Raw genomic sequence first — 23,418 nt, 5'->3', positions numbered from 1 at the left:
CTATAATTACCGGCAGTTCTATTTCCTGCAAAAGCATGTTTACCCGGCAGTTGTTATGCCAGGACTCTGATTTCACTACCAAACTGTTATAGGAAGCCCTAATGCAATACACATTCATTATGTTCAAGCACTCAGGCCAGATCACACAATTTATACATACACTTTAAAGTAACATATAGGCCTCATCGAAAACCTTAAACTTCATTTAATAAACATAACAACCATATATATACAGGTTGTGCCCCAAAAGGAGCACATATATGTTTATAGGTGTGCCTCACAATAAAATTATAAGTGGTGCATCAAGGAGAGAAGTATATATGTTTCTAGGTGTGTCACCCAACCAAAAAGAGCATATAGTGGCTGCTTATGTGCCTAAACAACCACCAAGATGAGCACAACCTGCCAATGTCACCAGGTTCAACAAACAAGGCACATTACATAATCACTCCACCAACTTAATTGTTGGTCTTGCAAACATTCAGTAGCTTGTAGGTCATCCAAGCCTTCAGAAGTTTTTAGATCATCCAAATCCTCATAAGCTTGTAGATCACCCAGACCTCCATCAACCAGTGTATCTTTGGTAAACCTGCAGCAGACCGGAAACTTAAAACAGAGCTCTCGTAGCACAATAAAGTTGTTGTAACATAAACATGAAACTAGTACTGGAAGGACAAGATAGCCCAATAAAAATGCAATCTTTACATCATATAAGGACAAGTGTTCTAAGACCTTCTTTGTTTGCCTTGCTATTGGGTGTTGGCTAAAGCAGTGCACGCTATGAACCTATTCAGTACATGGAGTTTGAATCAAGGCTGATGTTGTACAAAGCTCGTTCATTGGAGATGAAAAGGATTTGAATCAGGCTAGTAACAAAACAGTAAAAAAATGATATTTTTGTCGTTCCAAACTTGTTTATAGTAACCTAAAGCTTGAGGTTATGACCCACCCATGAAGAAAATCACCCAACTTGTTGGGCTTACAAATAAGCCACCAACAATAAAAGCGCTCGTTCAAATAATGTGCTTGTAACATGATAAAATGTTTGCAACGGTCACCTTTGGCAAAATTGCTACTGGATTAAAATGGGTGTAGGCTATTTCATTTCTCCTCTGTATTCTCATTTTGCCTAATTTTTTTGTTTACTAAAATAACCTAAAATGGATACAGACTAAAATGGACTAAAACGGATGCAGACTAAAATGGACTAAAATGGATGCAGACTAAAATGTACTAGCTAGCTGGGATGCTTGCTACAAGTACGTACTAATCATCTCCCTTTTTAAGTTATGCATGCAGCATCATCTTAACAACCATGTACATACTAATCTAGTAGCTCCAGCATGTACGTGCTACTACTAGTACACACATGTTGTTGTCTTAGTGCGTAGCTATTTTTCTTTACCACCTCACAGCAAACATCAAATCTTTTTGGTCTCTTGGTGTCGGATTCAGGGTTCCGCAGACCCTCGAGAGGTTCGAACTCTGGGGTGCGTGCGAAGAACTCGTCCTCCCCAATCTGCCCGCTTGCTAATCCCACGGCCTAGCTCGACGAACTGGATGAAAAAAAGACACAACAGTTTACCCAGGTTCAGGCCACCTTGCGGTGTAAAACCCTACTCCTGCTTTGTGGTGGATTGGCCTCGAGGGGCCGAGGATGAACTAGTATAGTGGAGAACAGCCTCAGGAAGAGAGGTGTTCTTGTGCTCGATGAGCTGGTGGGTGAGAGGATGATCTGAATGATCCCTCCCCTGCTATGGTGGTGGCTAAGTCCTATTTATAGGGGCCTTGGTCCTCTTCCCAAATGCAAGGCGGGAAGGGATCCCACAACGGCCAAATTTGAAGGGAGACAACTAGTCCATGCTATACTGACAAAAGTAGTCTTCGCCTGCCAAAAGCTTCTAGTCATGACGCCGTGGTGGGCTCGACGATGACCTCCGCTATGACGTCCTGGCGGTCTTGGTCTTGTTGCACCGAAATGGAAACCTTTGCTTGATTCCTCGGGACTCCGCGCTTGAGCTTGCCTCCTTAGCACCAAAGAGGAAACTGGTACACGGCGCCCACTGGCGCCCGCCTGGCCTTGGTCGTCACGGCTCACGTCATCCGAACCTCATGAGGTGCACCTTGCATAGATATCTCCGCTCCTTGGGAGATAGCCTGGGGAGGCCGTCCCTCGAGGTGGTCTTGGTGTCGTCCGCCTCGCGAGGATTGGCCCCTCGCGAGGGTCTTGAGCTGTTGGTGTTGAAGTTGGGCCGTACCAGGCCGTCGATGGAGCCACGTCGTGGGCCACACGCAGTCAAGTCTGGGTACCGCCGATCCCAGGATGCCCACAGTAGCCCCCGGGACCAAGGCGGGCTCGAACTTGGCTTCCAGGCGAAGCCAAGGGGCAAGTGCGGAGCGCCGCGGGCCCTAACTGCATGCGGCCTTGGTCGACACGTGACATTTGATGGGACGTTGGCGCCTCCGTTTCCCCACGCAGCCTCGGCAACCGTTCGACTTGATGAGACCCTGCTGCATGCAGAGAAACCATCATTGCATGCGATCATGGAGGCCGGCGATTGGCCTCCCTCTGGCTATAAATAAAGAGAGGGGCGGAGCCCCCCTTGCTCATCTCTGTCTCCTCGGCGCCTGCTTCTTCTTCCTCCTCTCTGCCTTGCCGCCTCGCTGTAGTTCCCATGGCGCCGATCAGGAGATTCTCTGTGGTGGAAAAAGGGAAAAAAAACCCCATGAGGAGCAGGGGCCGCTCCCGCCGAAGAAAAGGCTCAGCCGCCTCCTTGATGCCGGCGAGAGGCCAGTGGCGACGCGGCCTTGGTACGAGCGGACTCCGCCCGGCTTCCCGCTTCCTCTGTACGCCCAAGCACGAGGCTTCGGAGAAGGCGGCAGCGCCTCGCGCCGCACGAGCCACGGCCGTGGTGGCCAGGCTGAGGTTGCACAGGCTGCCGGCCCATGAACCCACGCCGAGGGCTCCTCGCGCGAGTTCGTGATGTGGGCGGCGATGCCTCCGCGCACATGGATCCAGCTTCCGTGATTCTTCGCCGAGGAGATGCCACTGAGGGGGCCACTCGAGATGTGGCTGCAGCACGCCGGGTGCTGCAGTCTGGCCACGGGGGCAGAGGTCGAGGTCTTCCCCCCGAGAAAGATCTTCTTGACCTGAGGATGGGGCGAGGTCGCCCGCGTGCGGAGGGGGCCCTCGCCATCCACTTTGGGTATGATAGCGCCTCCACATTGTTCTTCAAGGTCTTCAACAAGGAGGGCTGCCGCTTGGAGTGTTGTCCTAGGGGAAGCGGCCTGCGTGGCACGATTGCGGGCGCCGAGCCCGCCTCCGGTCCTGCCGACTGCTCCTCCAGCAGAAGCGACGACTCCTGGGAGTCGAGCGACTCTCCCGAGCCTAGCAACACTCCGGAGTCGAGCGACGACAGCTATGTGCCACCGAGCACTCGCCGTGCCCGGAGTGCAGCAGCGGCATCCGCTTGGTATCGTCGATGATGCCCAGCAGCCAGGGCTCCTCGAAGTTTCCTTTTGTTTCCCTGCGAGGAATCGAGACAGACCCCGTGGTGGTATGTAAAAACTGTAATGCTTTTGCTCCGAAGTGTATTATTCCTAGTATGAGCTTGCGGCTGCACATTCTTGCTACGGCATTGTCCCGCCTTTTCGTTCCCGCAGTAGCTTTGCGCTCTACACCGACATGTCCTAATCTCCAGGCGGGCTTCAGCCGTCGCTGGTATCCCAGGTCGCGATGCCGTGGTCAAGGCCAGGAGGTGAGCGGCCCGAGATCAAGTGAGAGCTCCTGAGGTGCGATGCTCAAGAGGTCCCCTTTGGCGTGCAACCAACTTCCGAGGGGGCGAAAAGGAAGGCGGTGTTGCCCAAGCGAGATTGCGAGTGTCGAAATCCCAGACAGCGGCCTCACGCTGACATGTATAGGTGACTTAACTTAATGAACCCGCGGTGATTCCTTTGCATAGCGCCTGGTTGTGCCTTAGTGGTGATGCTTCCAGGCAGGGATTAAGCTGGCCTCCCGTTCCCATGCTCATCTGAGTGCTCTACGTCCTCGGGTTCCGACCCTCGAGCGAGGCTCAGCCGCCGCTGGTATGCCAGGTCACGATGCCGTGGTCAAGGCCAGGGGGTGAGGGCTGGAGAGTTAGTAGGGGCTCATAAGGCACGATGCTCAAGGGTCCCCCCCTTTAACGTGCAAGCGAATTGCGTGGAAAAGGGATGGCCGGCGGGGCCGCCTGCCACCGAACTCCAGGGATTCCTACGGGTTAGTCCGAGAAGAGAGCGTAGCCCGTAAGCCCGCATGTTCTCCTGCCGCTGATCTTTCTGCGAGAAGATGAAGGCACTGAGGACCTAGTGAGGTGACGTGCACGGGGAGGCCGCGAGCCAGAGCTCGGTCTCTTAGATTCGTCAGGGTTGCAGCGACGGACCCGAGCACAAACGTTGTGCTAGCATGTGAGCCCTCGTCGTGGGATGGATAAGAGGGCGGTCAGCAATGCGGGAGACCGTAAAGGGCCATACAATAGGCGAGTGGGTGATAACATAAATCATGGCATGGATAGGGCAGAGCTAGTTCCGATAGATGCAAAATGATACATGCCACAGGGACGGACCCCCGTGGCCTGGGAATGATGCAGCCCGAGGGGCACCCCCAACTGAGTAAACCAGAAAATGTCACCTGGCACCGTTGCTGAAGAGATGTTGGCATAGCTCAAGACGCGTGCTGAAGAATTCGCTCCTCACGAGCCACCTTGGCCTTGAACCTCGGGAGGCTCTGGAGGCCCGGCAGGCTCGTGAAGGACCGTCGCCATCTCCGCCAGGACCACCTGGTGCCTGGCCTCGTGAGCCACCAGGACGCTCCGCATGCGGGCTAGAAGGTAACAACCGCATTCGGTAGGCTAATAGGCATGCGAACGTACCTGTGAGGGGGGCCCTCGCACCGACCATCGCGATGGCCAGAAGCGCTCCTGAGATGCGGCCCAGTTGAGCCCAGGGATGTTGACGCAGGCATGCAGCTCACTGTCCTCGCCAGCACAAGGAGCCGTGCCGGATGGTGCGCGGCGATCGCCGCACATGGCTCTCGCCTCTTGAAGCTCCTTGGTTGCCTTCGTGATGAACTCCTGAGCACGGCTAGTGCTTCGTTCCTCGTGCTCTCCGGCGGAAGCGCGCGCCTCCATCATGATGTTGGCTAAGTCAAAGGCCCTCCAGAGAAGAGCCCCCGTGCCCAGTCTGAGAGGGGCGCCGGGCGCGCCTTCCTATGCGAGAGAGGGAGGCGCCCCATCTGTGGGCGCAGGTCCTGAGGTGGTGCCGCTGGAGATGCCATTCTCCTGAGGCCCTTGGTGGAGCAGCTGCTTCTTCTTCATGGGGACAGCCTCAGGAGGGTAGACGGTGCCTTCATCGTCGGGGTTCTCGACTGCCGTAGCCTGGTAGGCACGCTCGAGAGCGCACACTGGGTCCTTTTCCTCGCAGGCAATTGTGATGATGTCGCGGTTCCCTGGCATCTTGAGGATATTGTAACCGTGATGAGCCACTACCATGAACTTGGCAAGGGCTGGATACCCAAGGATGGCGTTGTATGCAAGGCGGATGTGGGCGACGTCGAAGTCGATGAGCTCAGTGCGGTAGTTGTCGCGCTTGCCGAAGGTGACAGGGAGGCAGATCTGCCCTATCGGGGTGGTGGAGCCGTCGGTTAATCCTGAGAAAGGCTTGGTGGGCTGCAGCTGGTCATAGGGTACTTAGAGGTGGTCGAACGTCTCAATGGAAAGAACGTTGAGCCCCGCACCGCCATCGATGAGAGTCTTAGTGACGAGGACGTTGCTGATGACGGGCGAGCAGAGCATCGGGAGGGCACCAGAAGTTGCCGCGCACTTGAGTTGGTCGGTTGAGCTGAAGGTGATGGTGCACTTGGATGACCTGAGCGGTCGCATGGCCTCGTGCCTGGGGAGGACTGCGTTCACTTCGCGGGCAAACTGCTTGAAGATGCGATGAGAGGCTGGGGCCTGTGCACCGCCCAGGATGCAGGCGATGGCGCGAGGCTCCTAGAAGCCCCCAGCCCCCTTGTCCTGGTGGTGGTCGTCATTCCTTCTTGGTGGTGGTGACAGCGAAGGGAGGCCGGCATTACCCTGAGGACGATCCTCACGAGGCTGATCTCTCCAGGCGCCCTCATGAGGCTGGGCTTGCCAGCGCTCCTCACGAGGCTGATCGCACCACTCCTGACAAGGGCCGCGGTCATCCCAGCGTCCTCCTCCTCGGCCTCCTCCGCAGCCATGGCCTCGGTCGTTGCGCTCGGGGCGACGACTGAGGCGCCCGTCGTGGACGGCCCTGAGCTCCTGACAGTCATTGGTGTTGTGGTTGTGCATGTTTTGGAAGACTGAGAATGGGCGGCTGCCCTTGGATGACTCTGGATGGTCGCAGTCGCGCTTCATCTCTGGCTCGGCCGCAAGCACAGCCAGCCCCTTGCGCTTCACGTCCTTGAGCTTGGCCTTCTTGTCTTCTAGGTCTGTCCCCGAGAGCTCCTGGAGGGAGAGGCGACCCTCCTCAGCTCTTGCGCACTTAGTTGCCATGTTGAACATCTCCAGAGCCGTGCACAGCTCCTCGTGTATGGCGAGTTCTGCCTTCATCTTGACGTCGCGGACGCCATCAGAAAACGCTAAGATGATGGCCTCGTCCGAAACCTTGGGGATCTTGAGGCGAACACAGCAGGCGGCAGGCGCCCTGCGCGGCCGGTCACGCCATGGGGCCGCGCACCTTGGCCTGAGGAAGACGTCTTGACGGGGAGGTGGAGGAGGTGCTCCATGAGCTACGTCACCCGCAGCAGGCGGCGGGCAAGGCAACGAGAGAGACGGGGCAGGAGAGCCCCCAACAGCACTGACTAGCTCGGCGATGCGGTCCAGCCAGTCTTTGTAGAAGTCATCAACGGGGCGGTAGCGCAAGAGTCTGCGCTCCATGAGCAGCGCAGCATGCGCGTCCGCCGGCGCGCGATGAGCATGAGACGTCGAACCAGCCGGAGTCAGCGACGGGGTGGCCGTGCGTCCATCATGCCGCACGGAGGGTTGCAGCGACGAAGCTTGCTGCTAGTGCCCCGCCGAGTCAGTGGTGGCGTTGGCGGCAAGCGACGGAGAACGATGGGGAGGCCCACCGGCAGGCGCCGTCTGGGCGACGCGAGCGGCGAGGGCGGCCCGACGCTCAGCACGGGCTCGACGGGCGTCAGGCATGGAAGCGGTGGAGCGATGGCAAGTCGACCAGCGGAAGAGAGGCTCCGATGCACCCCTAACTGGCGTGCCAAATGTCGGATTTAGGGTTCCGCAGACCCTTGAGAGGTTTCAACTCTAGGGTGCGTGCGAAGAACTCGTCCTCCCGAGTCTGCCCGCCCGCTAATCCCATGGCCTAGATCGACGAACTGGATGAACAAAAGACACAGCAGTTTACCCAGGTTCAGGACACCTTGCGGTGTAAAACACTACTCCTGCTTTGTGGTGGATTGGCCTCGAGGTGCGGAGGATGAACTAGTACAGTGTAGAACAGCCTCAGGAGGAGAGGTGTTCTTATGGTCGATGAGCTCGTGGGTGAGAGGATGATCTGAATGATCCCTCCCCTGCTATGGTGGTGGCTAAGTCCTATTTATAGTGGGTTTGGTCCTCTTCCCAAATGCAAGGCGGGATGGGATCCCGCAACAGCCAAATTTGAAGGGAGACAACTGGTACATGCTATCCTGACAAAATTAATCTTCGCCTGCCAAAAGCTTCTAGTCATGACGCCGTAGTGGGCTCAATGATGACCTCTGCCGTCCTGGCGGTATTGGTCTTGTTGCACCAAAATGAAAACCTTTGCTTAATTCCTCGGAACTCCGCGCCTGCGCTTGCCTCCGTAGCACCAAATAGGAAACCGGTACACTGCGCCCGCTGGCGCCCGCCTGGCCTTGGTCATCACGGCTCATGTCATCCGATCCTCGCGAGGTGCACCTTGCATAGATATCTCCGCTCCTTGGGAGCCAGCCGGGGAAGGCCGTCCCAAGAGGAGGTCTTGGTGTCGTCTGCCTCGCGAGGCTTGGCCCCTCGTGAGGGTCTTGAGCTGTTGGTGTTGAAGCTGGGCCATACCAGGCCGTCGATGGAGCCACGCCGTGGGCCGCAGGCAGGCAAGTCTGGGTACCCCCAATCCCAGGACGCCGACACTTGGGGGGTTGCGGCTGCATGTATTCTATACGTCACATGAATACGGGTTCAGGAGACCCAAGGGCTCAACAGAGTACAAGAAGTTCAAGTTGGATATATGCCTTACTAAGTGTACTCTCTGCCTCCATTCAAACTTCTCCTCCGAGCATATTGTAGCCTTTGCTCAGCTGCTATTAACTCCTGAAATAATACATGGAACATATAAGAATCAATGCTTCATGTTATTCTTATGAAATAGTAACTTATATGGAGTAAAAACTAGATTGGACAGAAGGGAACCGTAGAAAACCAACATATTATACTCCCTCCATCCCATAATGTAAGACATTTTTTGACACTACTTACATTATGGGATAGAGGGAGTGACATATAAACTCTAGAAGAGTAGTCCACTTTCAATCTGTCTTTGCAGCAAAATGAAAGGAGGCACAAATAAGTTCTCTAGCTAGTTGTTTTCTTTCATGTAGTAGTATATGCGTGTAATGACAGTTGAACTAGATGATCTCACATCGGTCAACCAATGGGGATAAACAGCGTGAATACAAATACCTTTTTTTCAAAGCTTGCTTCTAGTACTCCTAAATTGTTTTACTGATTTAATATTAAGTTGTAGCAACCACTTGTTTAGCACCGAAAGGTTATTGAACTTCCTATACTAATAAGACTTACTAGAACGTGTGTGCAGTCATTTAGAAGTATCCACTTCCATGGTGCATAGCTCATTTTAGAAATTTTGACTGACAGAGAACATATCTACAGTTCTTTATGTACAATCTACGCTAAAACTACAAACATTCTCTGCTGCTTCCTACCAAGAAGTCTGAAGATTAAAATGATAAAATGTTTTGAAGAACTATTCTTGCCATGAGTGTGGCAAATCATGAGCATTATGAATTCCTGGAACAAACCTAACACTGCTAGAAACAGTCCCCAATCCTTTCATTGATAGTGTCTGCATCAATTTGGAAGCAAAATAAAGATGAATCAATAAGAAAGACTTGGAGCCCGGTAGTAATTCGGTGGGAGGGAGGGAAAATCTGCAGCAAGGAGAAGATAAATCATCAATATCTCGTGAGTTCTCATCGAACAGAAAAGAAAAGTTTCACAACCTTTGTAAGGAAAGGAAAAAAGCATACCTGCATTGCGTTTCCACCATGACAGATCTGGGCAACATGATGTATTAGCGTAGTGGGGAGCAGGCACCGCGCTCGCCGTCGGTGTGGTAGGAGACGTGGTGGGGAGCCCGACCATGCTCGTCCGCGTGGAGGGTCGCGAAGAAGAGGAGCGCGATGGCATGGGTTGACCACACACACCAGATCCGTGTGGACGGAGGCGAGGTCGATCTCGATGCACCGGCAACATCGATCTCAGTGGGGGTCGCCACATCGGCGGAGGGGATCGGCGGTGGAGGGCGCAGTTGAGGACAGAGGGGCTCTCGGCGGCGGCTATGACTCCTTTTTTAGAAAAAAAAACAAGTTTACCACTTTTTGTCCCGCGCCAGCGCGTGTTTGGGCCCAATTATGTTTGGTCTCGCACCATGGACAACCTGGCAGACAATGGGCCGTGATTTAGTTGTGCCGACAGATTTGATGACCTGTAATGTGAACAACCTTTCTGGCAGTGCAAGTGCCCTTGCCACTAAAGATCTCCCGGCCGTTTTTCCACCCTTAAGTACTTCTGCCGGCAGTAACTAGATTCCCGGCAGATGGTTTGCCCTTATTCTGGTATTTATCCCGGCAGTTCATTGCCCCCAATCAAGTGTTGTGGTGTAGTGATGTCTCCGTCGTATCTACTTTTCCTAACGCTTTTCTTTTTGTTTTGGACTCTAATTTGCATGATTTGAATGAAACTAACGCGGATTGGCGCTGTTTTCAACGGGAACGAAACTTTGCGACGATTTTTTATATAATAAAAGAGAATTTCTAGAGCTGAGAACCACCGGAGGGGGCACCTGGGTGGGTAGAACCCACTAGGGCGTGCCCAGGTGGGTTGTCCCCACCTGGTGGCCCCGTAGACCCTGAAACTGACGCTATAAAATCACATATTTCTAGAAAAAATCAGGGAGAAATAATTATCATGTTCCACGAGACGGAGCCGCCGCTGTCTCCTGTTCTTCATCTGGAGGCCAGATCTGTAGTCCGTTTGGGGCTCCGGAGAGGGGGATCTTCGATCTTCGTCATTACCAACCCTTCTCCATCGCCAATTCCATGATGCTCCCCACCGGGAGTGAGTAACTCCTTTGTAGGCTTGCTGGTCGGTGAGGAGTTGGATGAGATTCATCATGTAATCGAGTTAGTTTTGTTAGGGCTTGATCCCTAGTATCCACTATGTTCTGATATTGATGTTGCTATGACTTTGCCATGCTTAATGCTTGTCACTTTGGGCCCGAGTGCCATGATTTCAGATCTGAACCGTTTATGTTATCACCATTATATCCATGTTCTAGATCCGATCTTGCAAGTTATAGTCACCTACTACGTGTTATGATTCGGCAACCCCGGAGTGACAATAGTTGGGACCACTCCCGGTGATGACTGTAGTTTGAGGAGTTCATGTATTCATCATGCTTTGTTCCGGTTCTCTATTAAAAGGAGGCCTTAATATCCCTGAGTTTCCAATTGGACCCGGCTGCCACGGGAGGGTAGGACAAAAGATGTCATGCAAGTTCTTTCCATAAGCACGTATGACTATTTATGGAATACATGCTTACATTATATTTACGAACTGGAGCTAGTACCGTATCACCCTTGGTTATGACTGTCTCATGATGAATATCATCCAACAAATTACCGATCCAATGCCTACGATTTTCCTATATATTGATCTTGCTAAGTTACTACTGCTGTTGTTGTTGTTGCACTTGCTATAAAACTACTGCTATCACTTTTACCGTTACTATTGTTGCTGCTACTACTATCAAAACTATCATATTACTTTGCTATTGATCACTTTGGTACAGATAATTAATCTCCAGGTGTGGTTGAATTAACAACTCAGCTTCTAATACTTGCAAATATTTTTTGGCTCCCATTGTGTCGAATCTACAAATTTGGATTGAATACTCTACCCTCGAAAACTATTGCGATCCCATATACTTGTGGGTTATCAAGGAGGGACTGCTCCATATCTGGTATCTTCTTTAGTTTCTCCTCGTTGATGGTGGCGGTTGCCCGTAGGATGCAGCCTATTTGATTGTTGTAGCATGTGCGCGCTTCCGCAGGCTCTTTCGGCTCAAAATTGCCATCGTCCACCTCCGTGGCTACCAGTCTAGTAGTGATGAGCTGGTTTGGGCGCCGTTGCCTCTTTGGTTTCGGTTCTATATCGGCTTTGCCAGTCTCGCTGCCGGTCTCAGCGCCGGTGTCATTCTCGGCGACGGTCCCAATGTCGGCGTCAGTCTCGAATGTGATAGGTGGGCCCTACAACAATCGTTGCTCATCGAGAAGGTTCAAATAGGCGTCTGCCGCCGCTTAGACGTTGCAATCAACAGAATCCTGTCCTTCATCATTGCTAGCCATGTTTCCTACGATTAAATCTAGTCAATTAATTCTAGACCTTATAAAATGAATAATGACACAAAAAAGGCCAATGTTTTGCAGGAATGTTGATTCATTCCCGTTGTGGCAAATCCCGGGTACTCGATATGTCCTAGTTTGTAGCACAAGTCATGCCAAAATTCATGGAAAATTTCGGCATGACCTTTGCTACAAACTAGACAAATAGAGCACCTGAAATTTGCCGGAATGGAAATGAATCAACATTCCGGCAAAACATAGTCCACTCGGAATCATTCCCTGCAAACAACAAAAGGCCACTTGGGCACAATCGAACCACTTCAATGTTGCATATAACAGGACCACTTAAGAACCTGTACATGAGCAACTACAACAGTAGATATACATGAGCAAACACTATTGAGGAATATGCATATAACGTGACCACTTCAAATTTGCATCTCCTAGTGTTTGACACTTCAAGAAAATCTACACAAATATCATGCTCTCTCAAACTCAATTCAAAAACCAAATATAGATGGACTAGAACCTTTACATATTTCTGTCCTAATAAAAATCATGTCCTAGTATAAATTATGAACCCTAGAACTCAATTTCTGTCCTAAATTTCAAATTATGAACCCTAGAACTCAATTTGAAATTATGTCCTAAATTTCTGTCATAATAAAAAATCAGTACAAATTAAGAACCTACTGGACTTGCAGCACTAATAGAAATTTATATTCTTATATTGATTTTTTCTCTAAACTAAACACTACTGCCCTAATTAACATCTAATTAAGAAACTATGTTAGAAGAAAATTCAGTTAACTACTAATAGAACAAAATTCAGTTAACTTTAGTGCTCTATAACGATGAAATGAAAAACATTCAGTTAACTACTAATTTCATTCATTTAGGTCATTCATTTAACTTCACCTAATTAACCTACTGTACCACTACTACTAGCAGCACTACTAACCTAATTAACCTAGTAAACCCTACTGCCCAAACTAAATTAACATGTACTAGTACCACTACTGCCCTAACTAAATTAACATGTACTAGTACCACTACTGCCCTAACCTAATTAACATCTACTAGTACCACTATATATACTACTAGCAGCACTGCTGCAACATTTCCTTCATTTTGTTCTTTTAAAAAACATATATGAAATCAAAAACCATAATTAAACGCTACTTTCGTAACTAAATTTTTGCTCTAAACCCTACTGCCCTAACTAAATTTTTGCTCTAAACTAAATTTTTGCTCTAACCTAGCCAACCTAGTTTACCTAACTAGTTAACCTAATGAACCAAATTAACCTAGCTAGTTCACTTAGTTACTTAACCTACCTAGTTAACCTACTTATCCGAGGTAATTCCTAAGGTTCATAACTAAATTCACCTAAGTAAATTAACCTAGAGAGGAGGGGTTGGGGCTCACAGAGAGGGTGATCGGGGGAACGGTTGCGGGGAGGTGCTCGGGGGAGACGGTGGCGTGGAGGGCATCGAGGGTGGCTCCGGCGGCGTCTACGGCGGCTCCGGTGACGGCGAGGGAGGCAGGGCGGCGAGGAACGGATGAGGGTGACTCCGGGGGCGTCGAGGGCGTGCGGCTCTGGTGGCGGCGATGGCGCGCGGTGGTGGCTCGGTGACGGCAATGGAGGCAGGGATGGCGAGGGAGCAGGGGCTGCGAGGGAGTAGGGCCGGCGAGGGAGAGGTAGGGGAGATGCGAGATGAATGGGGAATTGGGGGCAGGAGGAATGCCCGCGCAGGGGCAAGTTAGCTATAGCGCTTGTTCTTTAAAACATGCTATAGCTAAGTAGCTATAGCTCTTCCATGAAAACGCGCTGCTGCTATTGCTTACATTTTTTATTTTTCTTTAATTTACCTTTTCTTTTTTTCTTTCCTTTTTTCTTTTCTTTTCATTTTCTTAGTTGCAGCACTGTCACCTTAAAATGTGCTGCTACTATTTTGTTAGCAGTAGCGCGGTCCTTAAAAGGGTGCTACAACTATACCAAGCCTGGCGGCAACGGTGTAACAGTTATAGTAGCAGCGCTTTTTATGAAGGACACGCTACTGATATTTATGTAGCAGTAGTGTGCTTTTTCAAGCCATGCTACTGTTAGATAGCAGTAGCGCCGTGTTTTGACCAACACTACTGATAAGTCCCTATGTATAAGCTTTTCCCTAGTATTGCTAGGTTAATAAGTTAGTCCCAAAAGTAATATAAAATAGCATATTAATGCATATAAAACATCCAAAAAAGATAATATAATAGCATGGAACAATAAAAAAATTATAGATATGTTGGAGACGTATCAAGCATCCCCAATCTTAATTCCTGCTCGTCCTCGAGTAGGTAAATGATAAAAGAAGAATTTTTGATGTGGAATGGTACCTAACATATTTATCCATGTAATTTTCTTTATTGTGGCATGAATGTTCAGATCCATAAGATTTGAATCAAAAGTTTAATATTGACATAAAAACAATAATACTTCAAGCATACAAACAAGGCAATTATGTCTTCTCAAAATAACATGGCCAAAGAAATTTATCCCTACAAAATCATATAGTCTGGCTATGCTCCATCTTCATCACACAAATATTCAAATCATGCACAAACTCGATGACAAACCAAGCAATTGTTTGTTACTTTTCTTGTTCTCACACCTTTTCAACTTTCACGAATACATGAGCGTGAGCCATGGACATAGCACTATAGTTGGAATAGAATATGGTGGTTGTGGAGAAGACAAAAAAGAAGGATATAGTCTCACATCAACTAGGCGTATCAACGAGCTATGGAGATGCCCATCAATAGATATCAATGTGAGTGAGTAGGGATTGCCATGCAATGGATGCGCTAGAGCTATAATTTTAGGAAAGCTCAAAAGAAAACTAAGTGGGTGTGCATCCAACTTGCTTGATCATGAAGACCTAGGGCAATTTGAGGAAGCCCATCGTTAGAATATACAAGCCAAGTTCTATAATGAAAAATTCCCACAAGTATATGAAAGTGACAACATAGGAGACTCTCCATCATGAAGATCATAGTGCTACTTTGAAGCACAAGTGTGGAAAAAGGACATTAACATTGCCCCTTCTCTCTTTTCTCTCATTTTTTTGTTTGGCTGCTTTGGCATTTTTTTATTGGCTTCTTTGGCCTCTTTTTTTCCCTCACATTGGACAATGCTCTAATAATGATGATCATCACACTTTTATTTACTTACAACTCGATACTTAGAACAAAATATGACTCTATATGAATGCCTTGGCGGTGTACCGGGATGTGCAATGACTCAAGAGTGACATGTATGAAAAATTATGAAAGATGGCTATTCGACCAAAATTTATTGATTCGACACAGGGGGAGCCAAAGAATATTTGCAAGTATTAGCAGCTGAGTTGTCAATTTCAACCACACCTGGAGATTAATTATCTGCAGCAAAGTGGTCAGTAACAAAGTAGTATGATAATTTCGATAGTAGTAGCAACAACAATAGTAACAGTAGAAGTAGTAACTTAGCAGAAACATTATAAGAGAAATTCATAGGCATTGGATCAGTGAATTTGTTGGATGATATTCATCATATAACAGTCATAACCTAGGGCGAGACGGCACTAGCTCAAGTTCATAAATATAATGTAGGCATGTATTCGGTAAATAGTCGTACGTGCTTATGGAAAGAACTTGCATGACCTCTTTTGTTCCATCCTCCCGTGGCAGCGGGGTCCTATTGGAAACTAAGGGATATTAAGGCCTCCTTTTAATAGAGAACCAGAACAAAGCATTAACACACAGTGAATACAGGAACTCCTCAAACTGCGGTCATCACCGGGAAGTGTCTTGACTATTGTCACTCCGGGGTTGTCGGGTCATAACACGTAGTAGGTGACTATAACTTGCAAGATCGGATCTAGAACATAGATATAATGGTGGTAACATAAACGTTTCAGATCTGAAATCATGGCACCCGGGCCCAAAGTGACAAGCATTATACATGGCAGAGTCATAACAACATCAATCTCAGAACATAGTGGATACTAGGGATTAAGCCCTAACAAAACTAACTCGATTACATGATGATTCTCATCCAACTCCATACCGACCAGCGAGCCTACGAAGGAATTACTCACTCCTGGTGGGCAGCATCATAGAATTGGCGATGGGGATAGGTTGGTGATGATGAAGATCGAAGATCCCCCTCTCCGGAGCCCCAAACGGACTACAGATCCGGCCTCCTGATGAAGAACAGGAGGTGGTGGCGGCTCTGTCTCGTGAAACGAGATAATTGTTTCTCCCTGATTGTTTTCACCAAATATGTGAATTTATAGTATCAGGGTTGAAGTCCGCAGGGCCACCAGGTGGGGACAACCCACCTGGGCGCGCCTGGAGGGGGGGCGCCCGGGTGGGTTGTTGTAACACCCCGCATGTAACTTGCCATATTTGTAACTCCGACTCTTGCCATTTCGGCTATGTGTTATGATTTTCCCTCCGTTGTCGGGTTTTGTCTTTCGTTTTGTATTTTGTCATGTCATGCATTTTCATATCATGTCATCATGTGCATTGCATTTGCATACGTGTTCGTCTCATGCATCCGAGCATTTTCCCCGTTGTCCGTTTTTCAATCCGGCGCTCCTATCTCCTCCGGTGCACCCCTCTTGTTTTCTTTCGTGTGCGTGTGTCAAACTTTCTCGGAATGGACCGAGGCTTGTCAAGTGGCCTTAATATACCACCCGGAGACTACCGGTCAAGTTTCGTTCCATTCGGAGGTCGTTTGGTACTCCAACGGTTAACCGGGCATCCGCAAAGTCCATTTGAGTGTCCAGCAAAAACCCCTCTAAAACCAGCCCAAAACCCACCAAACTCTCTTCCATGCTCTAGGTCGTTCGATCACGATCGTGTGGGCGAAAACCGCACCTCATTTGGAGCCTCCTAGCTCCCTCTACCTATTTATATGTGGGCATCCCGAAAAACGAAATCTCAGTCTAACCCTAGCGTCTTCCACCTCGCGCCGCCGGACAACGTCCACCCGCGCCGGACAACGTCCGCCCGCACCGCCCGGCGAATCGCAGCGCGCCACGTCGCCTCCTCCCTCTCCCCACGCCGCCGGTCCGATCCGCCGCCGCCTCTCGGATCCGCACGCCGACCCGCGCCGCCGCCTGTTCGTCGGCCGCCGCCGCCGCCCGGCGTCTCCCGCGGGTCGTCGCCAGCGCCGCGCCGTGCCCCGCCGCCCTCACCTTCTCTCCCTCCGGCCTCCGGTCCCCCTCGCCGGCCGTCGCCCCTCCGGCCAACTCTCCTCCTCCGGCGAGCCGAAGCCCCGTCGGGCTCGAGCTCGAGGAGTTGCTCGATCCAGATCCAATCGTAGCCGTTGACTTTCCCTCGTCCCTCCTTTTTTTTTCTCTAAGTGTTTGTAATTTTACTGCATATGCCTCAGTTCATAGCTTCGTAACTCCGTGCATGTAGCTCCGATTCGCGCGTGTAATATGTCAAATTGTTCGTCTCGTGATGCTCTTCATTTTGTTCAATTGCACCATGTTCATTAGAGGGCATCTTGATGCCCAAATCTCTGTTGGAAGAGGGCTAGTTGCTGTTATTCTCTGGTTCTTAACAGAACCTGGAGATTTGTCATTTTTGTATCATTAAATCTGTGCATCTTTTGAGCATGAGCTCTATATGTGTTTTGAAGTATGCCATGCCATCTTTCCAGTGGTGTAGTCCATGTATTTTTGTGGTCTCTGTGGTGACTAGCACAAGCATGCAAAGTACGCCCCGTAATATTTCTGATTTCAGGGACTTAGTGATTTCTCTAAGTCCTTGTCTGCTGTAATTTTGTTGCCATGTTAACTTGATGCTACAGAGAGATCCATGCATATTTTGAAGATGTTCAGTAAGGATGTTTTGTAGATATAGTTGTAATTGATCCATTCCTGCAATTTGTTGCAATTATGAAGTGCCATAGAATGACTCAATCTTGCTCTACTTTTGCTATAAAATATTTCTGGCAGATTCTTAACATGATATGCAATTTTGCCAAGCTTATTATAGTTGATTCATACATGCTATGCAATTGTTCTTGCCATTGTTAGATTCATAAACATGCCATCTTGCTGTAGGTATGCTTGGTTGTAGTGATTTGCTCTGTAGTGAGTGCATCAAGCTCACAAAGAGGCCTACATTTTAACATTTCTGCCATGCTCTGTTTTCTGCTAAGTCTGAAACCTGATAACGAAACTTGCTATGTTTACATGCTTGCCATCATATCTTCTGGTCCTTTTTGGCTTATGGTCAGTAAGGGAATTTTGTCATGTGCGTTTAGTAGAACACTGCCATGCCTTGTTTTGCTATCTTAAGTTCCTGTAGCATGTTGATTTCGTGCTCTGAACTTTGCTACCTGATGCTGTTTTCTGCCATGTCCAGTTTTTCACCAAGTCTGTGAACCTGTAATCTTTTGCACTTTTGCCATGCTTGTTTGAGCTTGTTATGTTGGGAACTAGCCGTAGCTCATTGTTCATCTTTTGTCAAGCATCTCCTGTATATTACTTCCATGTGCTTTGTTGCTATGTTGGAGTGCTGTAGCATTGTTGCTTGTTGCATTTTAAGTGCTATCTTGCTGTTTATCGCAGATTAGTGTCATTCTTGTTTTGCTTGCCATTTGCAAACCGTGCATCCGTTTCCGGTGATCTTTATATCGATTTCGACCGAAATCATCTCATCTTTCCAGTGGCATGCTTGGTTTGCCAAGTTACTGCCATGTTCATCATTTTCCTTCCAGAGCACGCATATGCATCGCATATCATATCTTGCATATCATACATGTTTTGCATCATGTTGCTTGCGCATTTCTCGTTGTTGATTGTGGTTCCGTTTGTTTGTGTTCTTGTCTTGGGTAGAGCCGGGAGACGAGTTCGTGAACGAGGAACCTGTTGAGTACTCTTACGAGGATCAAGCTTTCGACAACTCTGAGAACCTTGCAGGCAAGATGACCACCCCTCGAAATCACTTCTATCTTTGCTTTGCTAGTTGTTCGCTCTATTGCCATGCTCCGCTACCTTTCACTTGCTATATCATGTCTCCCATTTTAGTCATGTCAGCCCTAACCATCCTTTCCTAGCAAACCGTTGTTTGGCTAAGTTACCGCTTTTGCTCAGCCCTTCTTATAGCGTTGCTAGTTGCAGGTGAAGTTGAAGTTTGTTCCATGTCGGAACATGGACATGTTGGGATATCACAATATCTCTTATTTAATTAATGCATCTATATATATTTGGTAAAGGGTGGAAGGCTCGGCCTTATGCCTGGTGTTTTGTTCCACTCTTGCCGCCCTAGTTACTGTTATACTGGGATTATGTTCCTTGAGTTTGCGTTCCTTACGCGGTCGGGTGATTTATGGGACCCCCTTGACAGTTCGCCTTGAATAAAACTCCTCCAGCAAGGCCCAACTTTGGTTTTACCATTTTCCGCCTAAGGCTTTTTCCCCCGGGTTTTCGCGAGCCCAAGGGTCATCTTTATTTAAACCCCCGGGCCAGTGTTCCTCTGAGTGCTGGTCCAAACTAGAGCCACTTGCAGCGCCACCTTGGGGAAACTCGAGGATTGGTTTTAGCTGTATGTACTGTTCATCCGGTGTGCCCTGAGAACGAGATATGTGCAGCTCCTATCGGGATTTGTCGGCACATTCGGGCGGCTTTGCTGGTCTTGTTTTACCATTGTCGAGATGTCTTGTAAACCGGGATTCCGAGACTGATCGGGTCTTTCCGGGAGAAGGTTTATCCTTCGTTGACCGTGAGAGCTTATGATGGGCTAAGTTGGGACACCCCTGCAGGGTATTATCTTTCGAAAGCCGTGCCCGCGGTTATGAGGCAGATGGGAATTTGTTGATGTCCGGTTGTAGATAACTTGTCACTTGACCCAATTAAAATACATCAACTGCGTGTGTAGCCGTGATGGTCTCTTCTCGGCGGAGTCCGAGAAGTGAACACGGTCTGAGTTATGTATGACGTAAGTAGGTGTTCAGGATCACTTCTTGGTCATTGCTAGATGACGTCCGTTCCGTTGCTTCTCTTCTCGCTCTCATTTGCGCAAGTTAGCCACCATATATGCTTTTGTCGCTGCAGCTCCACCTCTTTGCGCCATCCTTTCCTACAAGCTTAAATAGTCTTGATCTCGCGGGTGTGAGATTGCTGGGTCCCCGTGACTCACAGATTCTACCAAAACAGTTGCAGGTGCCGACGATGCCAGTGCAGATGATGGCGTCGATCTCAAGTGGGAGTTCGACGAGGAACGTGGTCGTTACTATGTGTCTTTTCCTGATGATCAGTAGTGGAGCCCAGTTGGGACGATCGGGGATCTAGCATTTGGGGTTGTCTTATTTTCACCTGGATTTTGACCGTAGTCGGTCTATATGTTTGTATTTTGGATGATGTATGATGATATTTATGTATTGTGTGAAGTGGCGATTGTAAGCCAACTCTTTATCCCATTCTTGTTCATTTCATGGGATTGTGTGAAGATGACCCTTCTTGCGACAAAACCACTATGCGGTTATGCCTCTAAGTCGTGCCTCGACACGTGGGAGATATAGCCGCATCGTGGGCGTTACAGTTGTGCCCACCCAGGTGCCCCCCATCCGGTGGTTCTTGGCTCCAGAAATTGTCTTTTATTATATAAAAATCCTCGCAAAGTTTCATTCCAATCCGAGAACTTTTATTTCCGCACAAAAATAACACCATGGTAGTTCTGCTGAAAACAGCGTCAGTCCGGGTTAGTTTCATTCAAATCATGCAAATTAGAGTCCAAAACAAGAGGAAAAGTGTTAGGAAAAGTAGATAAGACGGAGACGTATTAACTCCCCCAAGCTTAAACCTTTGCTTGTCCTCAAGCAATTCAGTTCATAAACCGAAAGTGAAAAAGAAAAACTTTAACGAACTCTTTTGCTCTTGTTTACATAAAGAAGCTTAAACAGCACCCAGGTTTTCAGCCAAGATTATAACTAACCATGTAGACAATAACTCTTAAAAATTGGATTAACTCATACCAATGACATAATCAGCTAGCGAGCAATAATAAGATATCTCAAACAACAACACGTTGTCAAAACAACCATGATATAATATGACAATATGGTATCTCGCTAGCCCTTTCTGAGACCACAAAACATAAATGCAGAGCAGCTCCAGAGTTCAAGTAGCGACTAAACATTGTAATTCATGGTAGAAAACATCCAGTCATGATGCAGCCAACATTAGCTACACACAATGGATGAGAATGACAATAGTGCTCTCAGGTTCTGGCGCTTATTTGAGAAGGTGATGACACAACATAAATGTAAATAGATAGTCCCTTCGCAGAGGGAAGCAGTGATTTGCAGCGGTGCTAGAGCTCAAGTTTTTAAAACAGAGGTAAACGAATTTTTGGGAAATGCACCCTTCTTGTTTACTTCGAGACCATTAGTCATCGGCATCTTCCATGCTAAATACATTAGTGGCGGTTCCCAAGCGATAAAAGTAAAGGTTTACTCCCCGTCCACCAATAATCACATTCCACGGCTTGTCCGAAACAACGGGTACCGTCCATACCAACAACAGTCCTTGGGGAGTTTTGTTTAATTAATTAAAATTTGAATTTAGGACTGGGAATCCCTATTACCGCCTCTCTCATGCAAGGACGAGTGAATAAACACTCATCATGAGAATAACCCGCTTAGCATGGAGGATACTGACTACCTCCTCTCGCTCTATGAACAATCCAGGCACACAAAAAGGATATTTGTTTGAAGTTTTTAGAGGTGGCACATGCAAATTTACTTAGGATGGCAGGGTAATACCGTATATATGTAGATATGGTGGATTCATCTGGAATAATTTGGGTTTCAGGTTTTTGATGCACAAGCAAAACTCCCGCTTAGTACAGGTGAAGGCTAGCAAATAGGTTGAGAAGTGGCCAACTAGAGAGCGAAAATGGTCATGAACATGCATTATGCATAAGTAACATTGGATACTAGCATGAGTAGGATATGAACACCATGAACATAAATATCATAGAGGCTATCTTGGTTTTGATTCAACTACATGCATGAACATGTGCCAAGTCAAGCTACTCGAACATTCAGAGGAGGATACCATATCATCATACTACATCACAATCATTTTAACGCAATGTTGACATCCAAGATAAATCATTATCCACTCCTAGCTACTTAAGAATGGCATGAGAAACTATAATCTCTAACTGTCATTGCAAACATGTTTGATCATAATAGGCTGAATCATGGATACTAGCTAGGTTAAACATATTTTAAAAAACAGAACAAGTCGAGTTCATACCCGTTTCTCTCTGCCACAACCAGTTTATCAAATATCATCATTATTGCCTTTCACATGCATGACCGAACGATTTGAAAATAATAATAGTGCAAGAGTGCCATGGACTAAGCTGGAATCTGTAAACATTTTATTCAAAAGGAGAAGACAAAGTAATACGGGCTCTTTGCTAGATCAACAATAATGCATATGAGAGCCACTCAACATTTTCATCGTGGTCTTCTCTTCGGTATGACTCAACAAAAAGAAAAGAAATTCAGAGAAACACACTGAAATATTTTTGGAGTTTTTGGTTTTTCTTGAACAAGCAACTAAAAGGGCAAAACAAAAACGAGAAAAACTATTTACACGGGAAAGCTCCCGAGAAGTAAAAGAAGAACAAGGAAATCTTTTGGGTTTCTTTTTAGTACTACAACAATTTAAACTAGGAAGAAAAATCGAAAAGAAACAGGAAATATATATTTGGGTTTTCTCAAAGTTTTTCAAACACACTAGAAGAAAGTGAGAAAATAAATTTAGCATGGATGATACAATGAAAAAGTATGGACATCTTCAACTGAAATGATGTGTGTGAACATGAATGTAATGTCGGTGGAAATACGTACTCCCCCAAGCTTAGGCTTTTGGCCCAACTTGGTAATCACCACTTGCAGAAGCAATCAGGTCCCACGTTGAAGTGCTGGGGAGCGGGCACCTGAGGATCCCACTGCTGAGGCTCCACCTATGCCGCAGCTAGGTTGTTACGGTCGGAGACGGTGTCCTCAGGCATAATCCTGTATCCGCCCTAGTAATAGGATCAAACAAAGCAGGTGCAGGCAAAGGAACAACATCACGGGTAATCTCACTAAAGGCCAAGTTAAAAGGAACATCCATAGTGGTGTTCTCCATATTAATAAAGTGGTGTTGTGCCATAGCCGCGCGATCTAGGTCAACCTTGGGCAAGGGATAATCATGCTGGCATATCTGAATGTTAAAGTGACTCGCTAAGCGAGTAGCATAAATGCCACCATGTATTTTCCCCTTCGATCTGTTAATGTGGAGGTGATGTGCCACAATAGTTCCCAAGCTATAAGTGTTGTCGCCGTAAAGTGCACGACATAAAACACCAAAGTCTGGGGCACTGAGTGCACCTACCTTCTCACTAGCAAGCAAACACTTCATAATGAGTAGAGAAAAATAATGCACAGTAGGAAAGTGTAAGCTAGTGGCAGTGACACCTGACACCCCTCTCTCATCCCCCACTGTCAGAGTACGGTAAAAACCATCAAACTCCGCAGGTTTGAGAGCAAGAACACGAGAGAGAGAGAGAGAGGGAGCAATGGTGATTTTTTTCTGGAGGTAGGTGATGATGTGGGATGAAGAGATAAGTGGGGGGCCCACATGGGGACGACAACTCACCAGGGCGTGCCTGGGGCACCCCCCTCTGATGTTATTTGCATC

At 47.9% G+C, this 23,418-nt stretch overlaps 1 protein-coding gene across 2 annotated transcripts; it reads right to left on the bottom strand.

Moving 5' to 3' along the window:
* Positions 1 to 3,590: 3,590 nt before the first annotated feature.
* Positions 3,591 to 9,660, bottom strand: LOC123144579 (uncharacterized). Of its 2 annotated transcripts, none has more exons than XM_044563785.1 (4): positions 9,299 to 9,660; positions 9,071 to 9,199; positions 8,269 to 8,342; positions 3,591 to 8,187 (listed from the first exon to the last, which is right to left on the bottom strand). In XM_044563785.1, exon 4 carries the CDS (start codon positions 6,936 to 6,938, stop codon positions 6,030 to 6,032), a length of 909 nt encoding a protein of 302 aa, XP_044419720.1. In that variant the 5' UTR covers positions 6,939 to 8,187; positions 8,269 to 8,342; positions 9,071 to 9,199; positions 9,299 to 9,660; the 3' UTR covers positions 3,591 to 6,029. The 2 variants fall into 2 exon arrangements, with proteins under 2 accessions (XP_044419720.1, XP_044419721.1); XM_044563786.1 differs by having other exon boundaries at positions 3,591 to 8,176.
* Positions 9,661 to 23,418: the final 13,758 nt, after the last annotated feature.

This window comes from Triticum aestivum, chromosome 6D (genome assembly GCF_018294505.1).
Source record: "Triticum aestivum cultivar Chinese Spring chromosome 6D, IWGSC CS RefSeq v2.1, whole genome shotgun sequence".
NCBI lineage: Eukaryota > Viridiplantae > Streptophyta > Magnoliopsida > Poales > Poaceae > Triticum > Triticum aestivum.
The sequence above is the reverse complement of the archived record's forward strand: the minus strand, read 5'-3'. Positions and strand labels throughout refer to the sequence as shown.

Excerpts from the sequence above, each read along its gene's own strand:
- LOC123144579 (XM_044563785.1), bottom strand. The coding sequence starts at position 6,938 with ATGGAGCGCAGACTCTTGCGCTACCGCCCCGTTGATGACTTCTACAAA.